At 29.4% G+C, this 19203-nt stretch overlaps 1 protein-coding gene across 1 annotated transcript in view; it reads left to right on the top strand.

The window, feature by feature from the left end:
• The first annotated feature begins 684 nt into the window (after nt 1-684).
• The window catches only part of LOC129972750 (alkaline phosphatase-like), a 141155-nt gene continuing 122636 nt past the window's right edge, over nt 685-19203 (top strand). Inside the window, exon 1 of the mRNA XM_056086998.1 lies at nt 685-978. Coding sequence (XP_055942973.1) covers nt 906-978 — 73 coding nt within the window. The 5' untranslated portion in view covers nt 685-905. The remainder of the gene's footprint in view (nt 979-19203) is intronic.

The raw sequence follows: 19203 nt of genomic DNA, 5'->3' as shown, positions 1-19203 counted from the left end.
CTTTAAAATGAGAGAAGCATCCAATTAAAATAAATGAGCTGAATTTTTTTTAATCATTTAAAAATATTCGAATGAGTTAAAATGTTTTAAGAACTTCATTGCTTTGATTTCATATTTTTAAAGAATTAAAATTAGGCTTCAATGTAAATAAGCCAAATGTTCGTACTTGTTCAGATTTCTAAAGACCGTACAGGTTTTAAAAGTAAGTATGTATTATTTGGATTAAAATGGCACATGAAAAACTCGAAAAGCCGAACCGGCCACTTCGAAAGTAAAAGGATCTGCCACAGTCAGCCCATTTCTTTCATGACTTGTCGCCACATTTTGATATTTATATCTAGGCAATGCTGCAAAAGTAGACAATTCCATAAATCTTAGAAAATAATCCATTGTTTACAATAATAATTATATCTTCTAAAACTTTCAATTTGCTTTCATTTTGAAACAGAAAAAAAGACGCCTACATCTGTTCAGATTTGTTCCATGAAGGGTGGACAAATGATGAAAAATCTTCATCCACGCTGTAGAGCCCAGAAACATTCGTGGCAAGAAGGGGGCATTTCACCTCCGACCCCAATCCCACACCCATCATCGCGATCAACTGTTGCTCCGGAAGAGCAGCGGCATCTGGCGGGATATTTCTCTCTCCTTTCACCTCGTGCCGTCACATTCCGATCTCGAAATTATTCCGGACAGGTCAGGGAAGATTCGTTCATCCGGCAATCTGCTGTCCGGGACTTGAGAAGAACAGTTTATTAGCGCCGGCAGTAGACGGAATTGCGCTAAGAGTGGACGGAAGAAAAGATCTGAAATACGCGAATTGGTTTCGAAAAAGGATAAACGGGGGAGTTATCCGGGTGTAGGATATCCGGCAATTGTTATTCGACTGGAACTGGGATGTGATTATGAGCCGGACCACGTGGATTCGGATGTTGATAGTTGGGCTGGTATGTGCCATTCAGCAGATAAAAGCACAAGGTAAGCTGAGTGAGCGCAATGCCATTTCTTTATGTATATTTTTTATCGATGGTTAACGAAAAGACTTGCCATTTATTAATAAATGTTAGAATACAGTAAAATGTGTTTTAGAAATAATTCAAATGTCTTTAAAAATGATAAAAAGAGTTGAATAGTTCCAATTCTAAATGAAGCCTTTTATTTCTGAATGTATATTTGGGTGGTTGGTGCTGGGTATTTCAAATTTATTTTACTCGCTTCCAATTAAAATTCTACATTCGTCATTTACAAAATGTATGATAAAAAAAGAAATGAATGATGCAGTTGCTTGAAAAAAAATTGACATCATAATCTAATTTGATATCAACGATTTTTAATTAACAATAATGAAGAATCAGTCAAACGCATTCGTTTTCAGACTTTCGCAATCCCAACAGTAAGTACTCTTTGCAACTCCATTTGCGGACAAGATCTGTTATGTAAGAATCCCTCGCCCATACGGCAGAATAACGAGCTACAATCGCGATGCATTACTGAAGCCAAAATGCGTAGTAACGAGTCAGATTTGTATATGTGTGACGATACTTTGTGGGCAAATTAGCAAGTTTCATCCGCTCTGTGTTTGTAGAAATTGATTTTACACATTATTATCTTTCTATGTAATTACAAAATAATTTATCTTATTCCAAAAGTAAATAAGCGCAACAATAATTTAGAATATTATGGCGATAATAGTAGTGAAGATATTAGTTTTTGGCAAAGACGTAAAAAACCTATTACAAGTGATGGTGACGATGATATAGGAAATGTAATTGATACATTAGTAGGTAAAAATAATTTTAATGAGGAATGTATGAGTCTGTCGAAATGTATGAAATGAAACAACTTATTCTTTTATATTTCTCATCTCCCCCTATATATTATATCTCTCTATCTGTACATACTCATTTAATTTGGTTTCAAGTGTCTTTTGAATACTCCGTCACAGACATAAAATTATTCAACACATCTGCAAAATAAATGCTCGAATGTCAAGCGAATGCGTATAAAAAGGAATAATTTAAAATGCTGTTTGTATAAGTTAATGAAAAGTAGCATAGCTGAAAAACAATTGTTTTAATTGCAAAACTCAAATGAGAAATCAGAACTCTCGCTTACCGTTCAAATTATGTCATTGTTTTACATCTTATTAGAAAAAAGTGCGAAAATCTTGTATATTCTCTTACAGACGCTGCTTGTAAGCTGAAAGTAGAGCTATATGTTAAAAATGCATTATTAATATCAGTCTGCGCAAGCTGAGCACACTTTAAATGAAATTACTTTATATGAAATTACTTATATTATTATAATTACAAAATATAAATGAGAAAAAAACCCACTTAATACCAAATCTCGATGGAATTTCCTTTCTTTGCTCAGCGTGGTTATCTTTATTATATTTTTTTAAACCTCATGCATAAAGCAGCAGGGACACATTTCAATTTGTTTGGGCCAACGTAAAAAATTTGATAAACGTCTGTTATTGTAAATATTTTCTGTTTTTCCTTACAAAGTTTTAGAAGCCCAATGGCGTTATATTGTTACCTCATAAACACCTACAAAATGCTTTTATTATTAATAGAGCTGTTTCTAAAACATCCACTTTCACACAAGAGGCAACAATCTGAAGAAACGAACTGTAAAATAATACATATTGCTGGAGGAGATAAAAACGCTTTCCATATTTATATTTCTGTGTTTTTATGAAAATCTATTGTATGACAATTTAAGGAAACTGAAGATCTTAAAGAGAAAATTGTTCTTCAAAGCAAGACAGCACATTTCGAGAGGGAATAAAATGTGTAGGATCGAATACGCTTTTAAATTTATATTAGCAGAAGATATTGCAGGTTATTTCTATGTTTTTGTTTTGATATTCTGAAAAACCAAACAATGTGGTTTGTCCATTACAATATTGTGAAGTATTTGACTCGTAGAAAAAAGTTTTCCATCAAAGTATTAAAAAGGAAAAGAAAATAATCAAAAATTAATTAATTAAATTGTGCAATCCGACAGGAAAAGCATCTTATCAGGGATCATACATAACATATCATTTGTTACAGAAAATAGGATAATATTTTAAATTAGGAAACATATGTATTTCTATATTTTTTTAAAGCCTGCAATTTTAAAAATTCAGGATTTTGCAGACACAGTTGGAAAAATACTCAATACAAACATAATCCTTTTAAATATTCAAGTATGACACCTGACACCGTATACTTTTAAAATAATTAAATATCTCAAAAGCCTTATTCTCTATGGGTTTCACAACATCTTTCCCTTTACAAACATTTTTCAGATTAAAGAAAAAAAAATGAAAGAGATTAAAACAGAAATTTGATAAATTATTTATCATTCATCAAAAATAAACTATTTAGCAATATTTATGTGAAATGTTTAAATGAATTAAATATTTTTTTCCTAATGACCTGGGAAAAAATGTTTAAAAAAAGTTTATGTATTAATAATGAAGAATATGCTATAAAATACGCCATCTGTCTTCAAATTCATTTGCATTTTGGGAACGAAATTTTGAAATGAAATGCAAATACCTAAATTTGCAATTTGGACATCATTACATTTCATTTCGATTTCGGGACACAAAATTTAAGTTTTAATGCTTGACATCAAAAATTCTATAAGATATTATGAAAATATCTTTTGATTATGTCTTAGAAATACACTTTCGGTTATATCATATATTTTTGAGCCGGCGTCCTGGCATAGGGGTAGCGCGTCTTCCCCGTGATCTGGGCGTCCCGGTTTGGGCATGGTTGTTCTTCTGTTGTTCTATCTGTGAGATGTGTGAATGTGCCCTCCTGTAAAAAGGGGTTGTGCAAGCGAATGAGTGATGCGTGAGTGGCAAAGTCGTACTCTTGGCCCTAGTTGGCGCTGCTATAAAAAATAAGAGACGTTCCCCCTCAGGCTTAAATCGCTGTCTTCGTAACAGTGGGCTTGTCAGTGGCAAGTGCCATAAGAAACAAACAAACAATATATTTTTGATTTTTAAAAATAAAAAAACTGGACATTTTTTTTAGAAAATAAATTACCAATACTACTTTTGTGAATTGAAACTCATAAAAGTTTTAATTTTAAATATTCCGTTACTTCTCTTCTCTAATTATAAATTTGAATTTCTAAAAAGACTACGTTTTATGCATTTCGTGTTCAGAAACAAAACGCTTTAAATGATAAACTAAAATGAATTGATTAAATTGAGAGTAAATTGAAATAATGAATTTTAAAAATACAGGATCTGTACATTAATTCCAAATTTTTTATGCTGTTGCTTATTCATTCTTCTTTGTCACTGAGAAAAGAAGTTATTTATTTGGCCTATGATATAACCGGGAATTTAAATAAATGTTTGAAATATTCAGATACGGATGCCAACTTTAATAAACTTCAGTTAGAGATTTATAATGAAGAAAGTATTAATATTTCTTATTAATTTAGAATATACTTTAGTGCTGTGGAACAAATTTTTCAAAAACATTTTTTTTTTCATGTATACCTAAAAGATGATGCAACTCTTTTTGAATTAAATAGATTTATGATTGATATGTTAATTTTAAATTTACTCCAATTGATGTTATAAATCCGAGTAATATTGAAAGCCCTTAATCGTAGCATATTGAGATTAAAGGGAATGTAAGGCCATTTAATACTGTTTTTTCGGGTTTTATGTTTAACCCATTTTTTGTAAAAAGTTAAAATAAATTTCTGTACGACTAGTACTTTGCTAGATAAGCTGAAGTTTTTATTGAGTTCTAGAATCTAAAAAGCATCAAGAGTTTTCATTCATTTAAAATGATTATGTGTTATTACTTCTACAAGAATTCTCATCACTCTCATTTTTTTTTTTTTTTTTTTTGCTTTTTTCAAATAAATAAAAATATGTATAAATAATTTTCCTTTTTCTCTAAAAATACATATTCAGAATTATAAATTATCTTGAAATTATTTTATTTCAGGACATAATGGGTGTAAATCAAAATAATAGTCAAAAGAAATGTCAAAATTTGAATTTTTAATATCCTTTACTAAAATACATGAAAAGTAATGCAGAAAATGGCGGAAACATTTCGTTAGTATTATAAGTGTTCTATGTATGCATCACCTGCAGTGTAGATAAAACCTAGATAATAGCTATATTCGATTATATCATTTTCCTGGTTACTTGAATTTCACTTTTGATGAATTGAATCTGCTTCCGTTACCCAAACGGTCTTCACAAATAAAAAGAAGGTATCTATCATAATATTTCTATATCTGCGCTTATTGGTCTAATTCCTTTAGAATTCAACTAGTTTCAAAACTACAAAGGCTGTGTTTACTAAGATAAAAGACTCAATGATTTCTTATAAAAAGGGTTTCAAATACAATTTCATGTTTTTGTCATGAATAAAGAAGTCATTCAATGCATATAAAAAAAAGACGGTGCCAAATTAATTTTTTTAAATATGAAATTGTGGAGTAAAAAAATGTAATATTGCTGAAAAAAATGATGCTTTCATATTTCTATAGGTTATTTTTTCATCTGTGATGACAGCTTGTTCCGAAGAAATATTTTTAAATTTGCATTTTTATTGAGGTGATATCAATGCACTTGAAGGTATCTCTTCGAAACTTTCTTTTGGATAAGCTGCATTGCGTTGAGGGTCGAAAAAGTGATAGTTCTCGCATGTTTACTTTCTCTTCTACAAAAAGCAAAGAGAGAAATTGTTTTAATTTTAAAAAAAAATTCGACGTTGAAATTTTTATGAATATTCATGTTTTAAACATTTCTGAATTTGAAAAAAAGAAAGAAAGAAAGAAAGAAAAACAAGCAATTTTCGAAATTTTGTATTTTTTTACAACTTACAACACGATGACTTGAAATCGTAACAAGCTAAACGATGAAATATTTTATGGTACCCCCCCCCCCACCAAAACTTCACGTGTTTACTAAATTTCCGATGTTATTAAGTATTCGGTTTTACCATTGGAATACTCGGTTTTTACCAATGGAGTACTCGGTTTTACCAATGGAGTTGTAAATCTGTATCAACTTTTGGACGACATTCATCGAAGCGTTGAATGGCCGTCGGTCATTCTGACCGTGAATACAAAAGATCACAAAACGCAGCAAGATGAATCAGGGACATTTGGTGCATTTAATTGAGAGCAAAGTTGTAGACGCGCATCGAATTGTGGACTCACAAAGTCAAAGAGAAGACTGTCTGCTCAAAGAATGCGCTGAGTTTTCTTCACAACGAAAATTCAAGATGCGTCATAATGTGAAAAAGTCGAGGGGTGGCAACCTCGCCTTCCATATTGATTTGAAACAAGAAAAAAATGGTAAAGTTCATTAAATCTATAATGAATAATTTTAAATCTAGAAATGTTTTTGTTTATAAATAGAAAAGTAATAAATAATAAATTTTAGAATAAAGGAAAATCTATAATTTTTGTTTGAAATATTCATTTAAAGATCATTACTTTATGGTATATCAAATATACAAAAAGATATTATTGTATTCGTCAAAAAATTCGAATTCCAAGATTTTGATGAAACTCACGTTTTAGTTCTCCCTGAGTGAAAAAAATCTTTTGTAGAGTTACGTCTGCCTGCGCACATGATAACACAAAAACGCTTGGAATGGAACGGATGAAATTTGGTATATAGCCTCTACTTCAAATTTGTAGATTTACATCACATTTCTGAAATATCAATGAAATCTGTTCAGGGTTAGTCTGTCTGTCCGGTTGTCTGAATATATGCTAACACAACAACTGCGAAACAAAAAAGAGCTAGACGGATAAAATTTGGTACACAAATTTAAAATGCAGTGACTTAAATATGTGAACCTTGACATGCGATTTAAGTTCTAAATCGCATACATTCTAGGCAAGATTCTATATTTATAGTTCTATCAAAATTTGGGTTTCAATTGATCGGTTTGGGTTTCAATTGAACAAAATATAAATTCAATGTGAAAATAATATTCTGCAAGATGAGTCATTTTTATCTAAAAGAATATCAACAATCATTCAAACTGTAAGCAATAAAACAGAAATGCATCATGTTCAAAATAATGAGTGCTAAAACGACTTACAAAGCATATTGAATATCATTTCGTTTATGTATAAGATTCAGGGATATTTGTTTTCAATCATTTTCTCTATCAATATTTATTTATCCTTTATTTTTCATTTATACTTTGCATTTCCCCCTACAGTTGTGTAAGTCAAAACATTAAAATTATTCCTTGACTTTCTCTTTTACGAATTTATCATATAAGATGTTGTTGCTTTAATTCTCCATCAAAATAGTTATCTAATTTTATTGGTGCTTAATCTCTTTTCATTTTATGCTCAAAGTTTCTTTTTTTCCCCACGACTGAAAAACAGTCAAATTTAAGTACACTTTATTTAACGTTAAAAAGAAAGTGTAAAAATGCAAATACACGTTAAAAGGTTTTTACTTGTTAAAATAACAGAATTTAGTAGAGATAAAGGAAAATAACATGAAAATGAGAAATTAGGCATAGAATTATCCTAAATCCTAATTTCAAAATGTTTTAGGAAAATTGAATAAACAACTTATTTAAGAAAAAATAGAGAAAATTAAAAAACGAAATTGTTATTATTATTTTGTTTTTGAACTAAAAACTGCTTAACAGTTTTCTTGGCCAGCTAAAATAAATAATTGAAGTTGGATTAATAGAGACAAAGTAATGGAAAATCTAGAATTATATATATAGTTTTTAAAATTACATATATATATAAAGTTACAGATAATATTTTATAAACATCTTGATGTTTTCTTTGATGAAACATTATATAGAGTAAAATCTATGTGTACTTTTTGAAGTCCATGTGAATTAGAATGCATAAAGAAATGTAAACGAAGAAAATGATATCCTCAGCTTTACTGAAACATTCAAAATAATAAGCTATTTAAAATAAAGGAATTAAATATCGATTCATTGTTCAATGTGATATATTATGTACTGAATGTCTTTACTGGGTGCGTCTATAACTAATATCTAGCACTATATGTTTATAGTTTGTATAGTTATATACATTTAATTATTTCTAATACAGTTTGTGGAATTATTGTGTATTGAAATGTATTATGTAACTTTGTTCCTTATTTTAAATATAAGAGAACGTAGATACACAGAAGTAGATATAAAAATTAACTTAATTAGTTTTAGTTTACTTAAGTCAAGAGGTTCCAATTTCTCCCATAATTCCTTGTAAAGAAGATTATTTTAATAATGATGTCTAAGGTTAGGTTCGTTTTGAAGTCAAAAGATTCATGTTAACTTATTATTATTTTTTATGATTAATTTTTGATTCGACTTTTTATTCCTTTTTCATTAGTTCCTCGTATATGAAGCAGATAAAGTATTGTAATTATCAGGAAATTTGAACACGAAGTTTTGACGAATCCTGGCGTTTCAGTTATCTCCGAGTCCGAAAAAAACATTTTTGAAATTATGTTCGCCTATCTGTGAATACAATAACTAAAAATAGTCTTTTGAGTCAATACTGGATTTGGTACGTGTTCTGTACTTCAAATTTGTGGAATTATCTTAAAATTTAAACGGCATTCATAAGAGGTCTCGTTGTTGGAGTGCAAGTGAGCACGATGAATATGAAACGGAAAGAGCACCGTGGGAAAGTGTAAGTCCAGATCAAATCTTGAACCAACTTTGTCAACAGGTCCACTCTTTGCCAGCCTGTCATTTGTACGGATTTAAACAAATTAACTTAAAAGGAGCAGCGGTTAGAAATGGAATTTGGCATGCGATGTTACTAAAATTCATAATTCTGCGCCAAATTATGTTTGCAGTCTGTCGACAAACAGGCGTATAAAATGCACAGCTGTTTTCTTTTCTAATTTTACGAAGCACAGATGGCTTATGTGAAGAACTTTCAAAATAGAAATTTGAGTACTTGTGGTGTTCATGGCTTTTCTAAGGTTTACAATTTTTATGTGAGATAGAGGGAGGAGGGGAGAGGTAGCATCTTTGTTTAGAAGTATGTGAGAAATCTTAGGGGTGACTACTCTCTCTGGCTATAACAGCATTAGTTTCCTTTCTTACAAATAAAAACTACAATGCTTAACGTTTACTCCCGAAGGAATGTCAACATTTCGTTATGACTCTTGATGTTGTTGTAGATTTATTTCATGGAGCGGAATTTTATAAGCGGTTGAAATAAAAAAATATTTTTTGTCATGAATATTCGTTCCGAAAATTCTATGCCCATAATAGGTATTAAATATTTTATTGCTGTAGCTCTGAGTTCTTCGTTCTCTTCTTTTACTGCTTTTCAAGTGACTTTTGGGATTAGCATATTTTATTTTTTTAGGTAAACCCAACAAAATAATTTCTTATAACATTTTTTTTTTCCATTTTAATCTTGTATGATTTGTGTTTTACTTGATAAACAGCATTACTTTCGCCTACTCGAAATAATCCGTTATGTACCCTAAAGTGTGCGCGTACGATACATCACTTTTGAAATAAGTTGATATTCCGATTTGAGGTTACAACTAACTTTATTTTTGGGCGGAGTCTGCACTTTTGATGATGTGAAAGATGGCAATAAGTACACCTCCTCCCCATGTTCAAAAGTAGCATGTTCCATCAATGAAAAAATGACGAACATGAAGAATGTATTTAAACCAATTTTCTTGAATTGGCAGTTAAATTATGCAAGAAAAGATTTTTATTCATGTATTTAATTTTAGAAAATGATATGCTCTTCTCACCGGAAGCCTTATAGCTGAAATGAGGGCACATTCTTGCTATGCTGTCTTTATGCCATTTTTAATGAGTTGATCCATCAGTAAAATATATGTATTTTTTGCTACCAATTATACCATTAATACATTTGATAATTATAGTTTATTTCTTTACATTTTTTTCCTAATTCATTTAGCTCTTTAACGAAAAACCAAGTCAATCACATGAGGATTTTCAATCTTTAGTCATTCGTTCGGTTTTCAGTATTTACAACCATTTAATAGATATAACTGCTGTTATGAAAATATTAAAAGATGCCTTAAAAATGCCTATCGAATGACTAGCTCATTTGCCAAATAGTCAGCAAATGTGAATTAATATTTAAATTCTAAAAGCATTTATGAAAAATTTCAGTTAAATCGTTCATATATATTATATCTTAATGAATTTTAAACAAAAATTCATTTTAAACGTCGAATTTGGATAGTCCTGTAAATCATTATTAAGTTAGAAGCCTTTCACAGTTTTTGGCCATTGTGTATTTCACTTCTTTCCTTTATTATCATTTGACTAACTTTAATTTTAAGCGGAAATTATTTAACTCCAACCAATCTAATAACGTGATTGGTGAATCGACGTACATCGATAAGAATCTAAGGACACATCATTTTAGCTTCGCTTGTACAACGAAAAGTATTTCATGATTTGAGTCATATCCCAGAAAATTATTCAATAAAATGTTCAACTTTATAACAATCAACAAGAAACAAAACCTCAAACTAAAAAAGCGATAATTTATTTTTATACAACCAATTATATTATTATCATAAAGCAGAGAAACTAAATGAGTTTTAGCATTGTTTTTAATAATTACTTACTTCTGAAGTAGCTGACCTATAACTGTCAGAGAGTTGAAATATTATTAAAAGTATACTTAAGTATAAAGTATAAGTTAAGTATAAAGTTAAGTATAAAGTAAAGTATATACTTAAAAGTATACGCATCGTATTCAACCACAAGTTTGTCCGTAAGCAGTCGCTTATTTCTACGCTTATTATACAAAAACATGAATTTAATAAGAGGCTCCTGTTCCGTTGCAGGCAATTATCTTTATTTAACGCAATCATAATTCTTTTCTTATTTTCGAAAAGAAAAGATTGCAGCAGATGAATGACTAACGAAGGAACATGTAAGGTTGCTATGTTCTATGAGCTGCGTATTAAGACTCGTTTTATTGACTTCTTATTCACCAGACGTTGCTGTGGCAATTAAAATGATCAGCACGGAATCTTCTTTCGATATTTAGTGATGCTTCAGGATATCTATTTAATGAATGATAATGACCGAAAATCGTGATTAATTTATTTTTATAATTAAACTGATATCATTCCTTTGCAAATGTACGTTTCCTTACATCTTTACGCAAAATAAGATTTCCCTCGTCTGATCTTTTTCCTTAATAAATAATCTTGAAGGTCCGTGAATATTGTAAACAGTTATGTCTATCTAGTTGAAGTAATGAACTAAATAATATTTACTTTTCCGTTCCAAAAATGTTGTTTATGGGCTTTAATGAAAATGTCAATATTTGTCTTGCTTCAACAGCAGAACAACTAAAGATAAATACTTATTAAAATTGTTACTGCAATTCGTAATCCTAATTACTTAAGGAAGAGTACTTTACCCCAATGGTTTGCTGTTTTGGATGAAAGATAAACGTAAGATATACTGTCCTATTTCCGATGATAATACTTGTTACTCCAGAATCTTGCAAGATGCTCTATTTTACAATGCGCCACCTTCTTTTCGAGGAACAATGGTTCAAATCAACAGAAAGAATGAATGAGGGAAAATCACATCCATTATCATTTCGAGAAGACCGATTTATTTTTTAAAAATCTGTTTTTATTAATGCGCATGTAATATGTGTAAGATTGAATAGAATGAATCTGGCAGTTTTCAGTTATATTAACGTCCGGTTTCTTAAAGCAACACTAGGGCTATTTTGGAACAAACCTTGTCATTTTGAACCGTGGTCAGATGACGTGGACGACACCTGGTGGTCAGATGACTGGCATCCACTCCCTCTTCAAACTTCCACACTACACCAGCTGGAGGACGTTTAACCCCGACGGATTTAACGTAGACCATACCAGCTCACACGATGGTTCTTCGGTGGAATCAGGTGTCGAACTTCGACCCTTCGATTCCGAAGCCGAGACCTTACCACCAGGCCACCACTGCCACGGTATCTCATTCAAAAATATCTTTCCGTAATTACTACGGACCTTTAATAACTTAGAAGGAAATTACGACATAGCTCAATGTTTTTTTATAAAAGTGGAATGAAATTAATTTAAAATATGAAAACAAGCAATTATTTTGATCAAAAGTTTCATTATGATCAACAGATTACATAATAAACAAGTGATTACATTAAAGTAACAAAATTTATCCTGAGTGCAGTCATTTAAAAAAGATGACAATAAATCCAAATAGAAATTTACGACAATTTATAGAATTTCGCAGCAATGTTCAGTAGTTAATTTACAGCATTTTTAAATCCTTTTTTAAATCTTACTCTATTTCCATTTTTGTTATTTTAATAGTGTTATTTTTAAAACAGGAATATATTTTTATTAATAATTTCAAGAAAAAGAGAGTAAAGAACAATACGGTCATCTTAACATCCCTTTGAATGTTTATTAAATTTGACTGCATTTTTAACTTTCTTTTTAAATGTATCTAAATGTAATTTACGTCTGTCAAATTGAGAAAAAGAAGGATTTTCGAGGGACCTCGATATAATTAATACTTTTTGAAGTTTATCTCGTTGTAAATGCAAATACAAAGGAGAAAGAAGAAGAAAATATTAATCCCCTTGAAGGAATCGAGAGATTTGGAAGAAAAGACAACAAATTAAACTGTTTGCCTCCACTTGGAAATCTACAGAGGAAAAACGCTATAAATTACTTTTACAATTCAACTGCTTTGAAACTTTCTAAGTTGTTTCATATGAGATGTACAAAGTGTTGTCCCTCGGGCCTACTGTCTAGACGGTTGGATTGAGAAGTGTAAAATGCTCCTCCAAAATACATAAATTTTGCGCAACATGCTTTTTTTTGTTGATATTATTAATAGTAGTAAAATTTGAATTTATATTCGCCATAAAAATTGCTTTTTCATAACTTGAAAGGATATGAAGAAATTTTTTGAGTCATTTCTAACATGAGCTATATGTTGTGTAAATGTCTGAAAAATATTCCAGTTTTATTAGTAAATAATAAATATTTTCTTGAAATTAAATAAAGAATTGAGAATATTATATTTTATAAAGAAAATAATTCTCGTATAAGAGCAGAACAAAATCAAGAAAAGGGATTGATGGAACAGTAACAGTAAAAGTTCACATATTTTCAAATTCGAATTAAAAATGAAGATTCTTTGCTAACAAAACACTATCATAATTTCCGAATATCAGGACTCATCGTACGAAAGATTCAAAATAATATCGGAAGCCATTTAGCATCTCGGAATTCGAATGTAAAAGTCAAGATATTTCTGCAGATAGATGTTGGGTTTTACAAAAGTGTAGCGATTAAAAATATTTGCTGACTTCACAGAGAATTATAATTAGGATTACTTTCGAAATTCGTGTCAACTTTCGCTTTCTCTTTGATACATGAAGCTTATAAAAACTACCTTTGGGCGCTGTGATCAGATATTTCTACGAGAGCTCAAATTAATTCATGAGTAGAAATATCCATAGCAATAAGAAAAAATGTATAACTAAAGAAACGAATTAATAAACAAATAGCACGTATCATTTAAATTGTAAAAAAATAGTATTTAAGATATGCGATAAAAGAGAGAAATATTAACAAATTTTTGAAATAATAAAATTACTTTCAGTAATCGCTTTAGTTCGTTGAATGGCACGACGCAATTAAAAATGAATGATAAAATGTCATTTTCTTATTATTATTTCATCATTATTTAAAAAAATATAGTTTAAAATTCTGTGTATCGTTAAAATATTCCAGATGCAATTCATTGCTGTAGCAGACTATCATTTGCTGACTATTTTAACAGCAAATTTTTCTTCATAACCGGATGTTCGAAAAGGTTATCAAGCTATTCAAAACGGTGACGTCGTATTAATGAGCATCTCTCATCTGATTCATTTAAAAACCAGCAGTCTCGCCGAAACGTTTTCGCATACTTTTTAAGAAAGTGTTTTCTCCCTCACCACCCTGCAGACAATTGCGGACCTTGGATAAGGCAGAGAACACCTTGCTAGACATTGGTATACTATAGTGGCGTAATATTAGCTTTTGGCTCGAGTTTAGAATTTTTACTCAGTAAAGATTTTAACTATTCCTGTAGTGGTTGCAACAGGACTAAACATTTATACAATATTTACATTTAGAAAGTAATAAATGTTACAGGATTGAAAGTGGTCCTGGGGTTTAGAAATAGGCGTGAAGTATATTTAGAATTACTTTTAATTTATCCTTACTACTACTACTAATAATAATAATAATGCGAGCCTTAATATGAGCCTTATGTGTGCTCTATCTTTACAGAATAGAATCTTTAAATCTAAAGCTACCAAATTTGGAGCAAATATACTTTTGGGGGTGAACATATGCACCTTGAAGTGAATTTGTTTGGTATTTTAATTTAATTTTTAAAGTTTTAATTAATTAAAAAACGAGACAAGAATTAGGTGCCGTTTTTCCTAACTATTTAAAATATTATTGCACAGAATGATTTTTCCCCATTTTAAAATGTGAAATATAGTATTATTAATGATAACAATTTAGTTAAAAAAATCTATATTACTTGTTGTATTAATAATTTATATATTGTAAAGTATATGTATTTTACAAGAAAAATTAGCTTAAAATATCTGATGATTACTATTCTTGAATCACCTTGCATTCATCTTTTATTATGTTGTTACAAAATGAAGATCAGAAGTGTCCAGGCTTAGAATGTTTATCCTTGGTGAAACAAGCTTAACATGTTGTAGAACTCTTGAACACATGCTAAAGTTAATTAATTAAGTTAGTGCATGGGTACGGATTGATTCAATTTGCATTGACTTTAAATACTTAATTTGTTGAGAGAGGAGATCTGGTTTCAGCAAAATCATGCCGCTGTTTTGAATAAGTCATACTTCTCTAATTTGGAATTAAATGAATAGAAACTATTAGAAATAAAAATCTGGATGGATATTTAAAGATTATTTTTAATATTGTAAATTACTTTTTTATTTTATTTAGATAATATATGGCTTAAATCATTGCTTTACATAAATTCGTTAAAAATTACGAATCGATAATATTACATACTTTTACTTAGCATGATTCTAATAAAGATGGACTCTCGTAATTGATTTTTCACTTGCGAGAGTCCTGAAGATTCTGAAATTGCATACCTTGCGTGCTCTTGATGACAATGTGTTATTTTGATAGTTTCAGAGTTTAATTATCAGTTAATTGATTCATTTTAATTCTATTCGCGTAATACCTTCTGATAGTGATTTTGAGAAAAATTGATTATAACATTCCATAATATTTATAATAATAAACTTCAAATGAAGACAAAAAAGTTATAAAAAAATGTAAAGCATGCTTTTATTGTTGTAATAATTCTTTTTGCTAAAATTTTGGATTAAGGCTCTAAGTGGAATTACTAAAATAAGACTGAAAATTATTCTAAATTATCTATCTATTACTTAGATTATTTCGATAAGCCTTAAACGATTTCTTTTGAAGATTTCTTTGCGAATTTTGATTAGTTCCTCCTTTTTCGGGTATAAATAAAAGTGTGCTTTTAAATATTTAAGTATTTATTTATTTTTGTGACAGGAAAGTTTTTTTTCTTTTCAGCAACGTGTTGCAGTGTTAGGAATGTTTATCTTATTTTGCAGAAAGAATTGTTAAAATAACGTTTCTCAATTTTAGTTATAATTTTATTTCTGTCTTTATGCACTTTTACTAAGATTTTTTTTTTTTTTTTTATGTTTGTAAGATGAAAATTCGCGATAAACTTATCTCTCAATTTCCTGAAGTACTGGAATTTTGAAATGTATCACTGAATATATATCCGCGCTTACAATACACTATTTAAAAAAATTTCAGAATTTATTTTTCATTTCATCGATTTTTTTATTTTGGTCTTTATTTAATTGGAGAATCTCCATCTGGTACAGTTAAAAAAATTTGATAGTAAAATTACATAATACTTATAACATATATACTAAAGAGTAAAAAGTAGAAAATAATTAAAATTAAAATATTTAACATAAACATCTAATAATAAAGAAGCTTTCTCAAAAATCTATCATATTAAATTCATTCCTTACTCTTTTATTATACTTCTCTAAAATAAAAATATCGATACAGTTTTACTGAAAAAGAATTACGAAATCAGATTGCAAATTTTAAGATATTAGTTTACTCTCTTAATCAGAACTTTAATTGAAAAAAAAAAACCTTAACCAGTTTGTTTTCAACAGGATAAAAAGTCATTAAAGTAATATTTTGACTTTCAAGTCACTTCATCCCACTAGTGGCCTAATGGACTATTAAAACATTCTATCGCATCTTATTCGTGTCACTTAAGACATCTTATTCGATCTGAAAGTTCTGATTTTTATCTTCAGATTGCACATTTAACTGTTTGCGCATAGGTTGGCATTATAGAGAGCACTGGTGAGTATACATTGTAAGCCAAATGAACACCAGAGAAGGTGAAAACCCCTCTAATTCTCTACCTCTAATTAGCATTTCTCCTATTTACTCCAATAACTTTCATTGACTTTGAAACAGCTAATTTGAGCTGATCGTTTCAGTTTAATTTAGTTATATTAACCTCTTGTTTGACAGCAACACTAAAGCTATTTTGGAACGAATGCCATAATTTTAACCCCTATCAAATGACGAGGAAGGCAAATGAATTAAATTGGAGATATTGTTTTCATTTAATGCTTGTTAAAAGTGCATTTAAAATCTTTCTGTGCGTTTATTGCTGGAACTTACAGCATCAACATATTTTAGCAACAACATCGAAAAATCAACAGATTTCAGTGATTCAGAATTTTTAACAAAGTCATCAAAAGTAGAGAAATTCATTCTGAAAATAATATCTAGAACACGGTACATACAATACTTTAAGAAAAAATAAAAATAATGAAAAATTCCTGATTATAGTATTATTTACGTGTCCATTTTCAGCTGTAAAATTCCATTAAAATATTTTTCATTTTTAATTAGCTTAGATTTAAAATAAAAACAACTTTGGGAAGGTAAAAAAAACAAATATTATATAAAAAAATTTATAAATATCGGCCAAAAATGGGTTTTTAACATAAACGGATACTTTTAAATGTGAACTTCAACCATTCCTAAATAAAATTAACATCTCCCCACCCACCCACGAAAAATATTTCGTCCAGAAACAAAGCCTGTATATAAAAATTGCTGCTTTGTACGAAACACCCCAAGAAATTAGACTTTAAAAAATAGGAGGTGCACTCTGTGGCATAGCTGAAAACGGTTATGCCACTACCATTTGTTTGTGGCGTCAATAATTTATGTATAAAAGAAATGAGAAGTAATAAAGATTGAAACTAGAAAATATATATTTTGAATATGACCTCATTTATCATTGAAAAATTCATATATATTTTAACAGTTTATAAGTTCCTATAATTTATCTCGCAATTTTTTTAGCAGCCCATTTGGCGCCGTACATTCTTTATGAGTCCCAATTCTATATGATTTTTAAATGATGTAAAGTCATATTGTTAAGTTATTTTATTTTTAGTTATTATTGTTAGTTATTATTATCATATATTTTTAAGTTAATTTACTTTTAAAAAACAAAAGTATCAGTGAATATACATTTCAGAATAGAAACCTACTATGGCTACAATTATGCATGTGTTTTGGAAAGATTCAGTAAGATTTAAGTCGTACCTTCTCAGTTTTAAGTGTTTTGAACGATTTAAAGAATACACAAGTGCTACTTTACATGTGTATCATTTATCTATCAAATTTTAATATTATTGCACTGTATAATATAAAATTATGAATAAATGGAAATAATGGGATGGTACATACAACGCACCACTTTTGAGTGTTCCATGAAAGTAACCTGTGTTTTAAGGTTTAACTCATATGATTAAAAAAGTAATAGACACAAGTGTGCTTTAGCAGTATAAAATAGATACAGCCGGAATGACTGATTGAGGCTTTCCAGTTTTTTTCTTCAAGTACAAATGAATGCCATATAACTCGAAAGCTCTCCGTGAAAGCAACTTACTTCAGAAACTTAATGAGTTAAAAGCAGATTCCAGGTGAGATGTAAGCCTTCCAGTTTTGCTTTAACCATTTTTCTTTTCTCTTGAGTGAAATGAGCCACAGAGCATTTTGACATAAAGTTATTTGTTTAAGATAATTCAAAAAATTCCGATTGCATTTCTCTAAAAATAATTGTTGTATCGCACTAGAAATAACTGATGGTGGGTAATTAAATTTTGCGCGGCAAATGATAAAGATTTCGATAGAGAAGTGAAATCACTAGATTGGGTTCATTCCCAGTTACATAACTACTTCCAAATGAAGCAGAAACTTTGAAAGCTTACTGGACTTGTTGATTTAATTATCTAGATTTTGCGGAATCTTCTAGAATCTGAAATGGCTATTAAGCTAAAGCAACAATTGAAATACATTTTTGACATACATTTTATCAATATTACAAGATTTGAAATTTCAAAGCATTGAAGTCCAATAACGCAATTTAGACTGAAATGATTTGCTTGAAGTATAATCTAAAATTGTTTAGACTCTCTCCTCAAAAATTGAAAAGTAGTGTATAGGTCTAGAATATCTCGTAAAATGAATTGAAATTCATATGCGTGCGCATTTTTCGAATTGATTTGAATTTTCATAGTCAGAGGTAATAATGTCTCACATAAAAAATCTAATAGAATTAAACTTAATTTTCTTATAAAGTAGTGATGCGAATTCTGAATTGTCTGATATAAAAAAAACTTTATTTTTATTTCTTAGAACAGATATCTGCATTATATGAATTTTTATATTTCACCAAACAAACTAAAAATTAAAAATAAACTAAAGAAATTCAGGTTTGGAGATTTTTCAGATAAAAACACACGCAATAAAAATGCAACATGATTAAAATCTACCTTTGATGGGAAAGGAAATGTAATATCATAGCAAATAAATTAAAAAAAAACTACGTTTAAATGATGAAGAAGAAGCATTTTGAATTTATACAGAATACATTTTCTAATAAATTGCAACAAATAAAAATATACCCACTTTTTCAGTTCGAAAATTATAAAAATTTAAATATTATTACTTGCAGTCTAACTATATATGTATATTTATAAGGATAATTTTAAATTTTACATCCTTTAGGAAATCTG

The sequence above is a fragment of the Argiope bruennichi genome, chromosome 6 (genome assembly GCF_947563725.1).
Source record: "Argiope bruennichi chromosome 6, qqArgBrue1.1, whole genome shotgun sequence".
NCBI lineage: Eukaryota > Metazoa > Arthropoda > Arachnida > Araneae > Araneidae > Argiope > Argiope bruennichi.
This window is presented reverse-complemented; position numbering and strand designations above follow the sequence as displayed.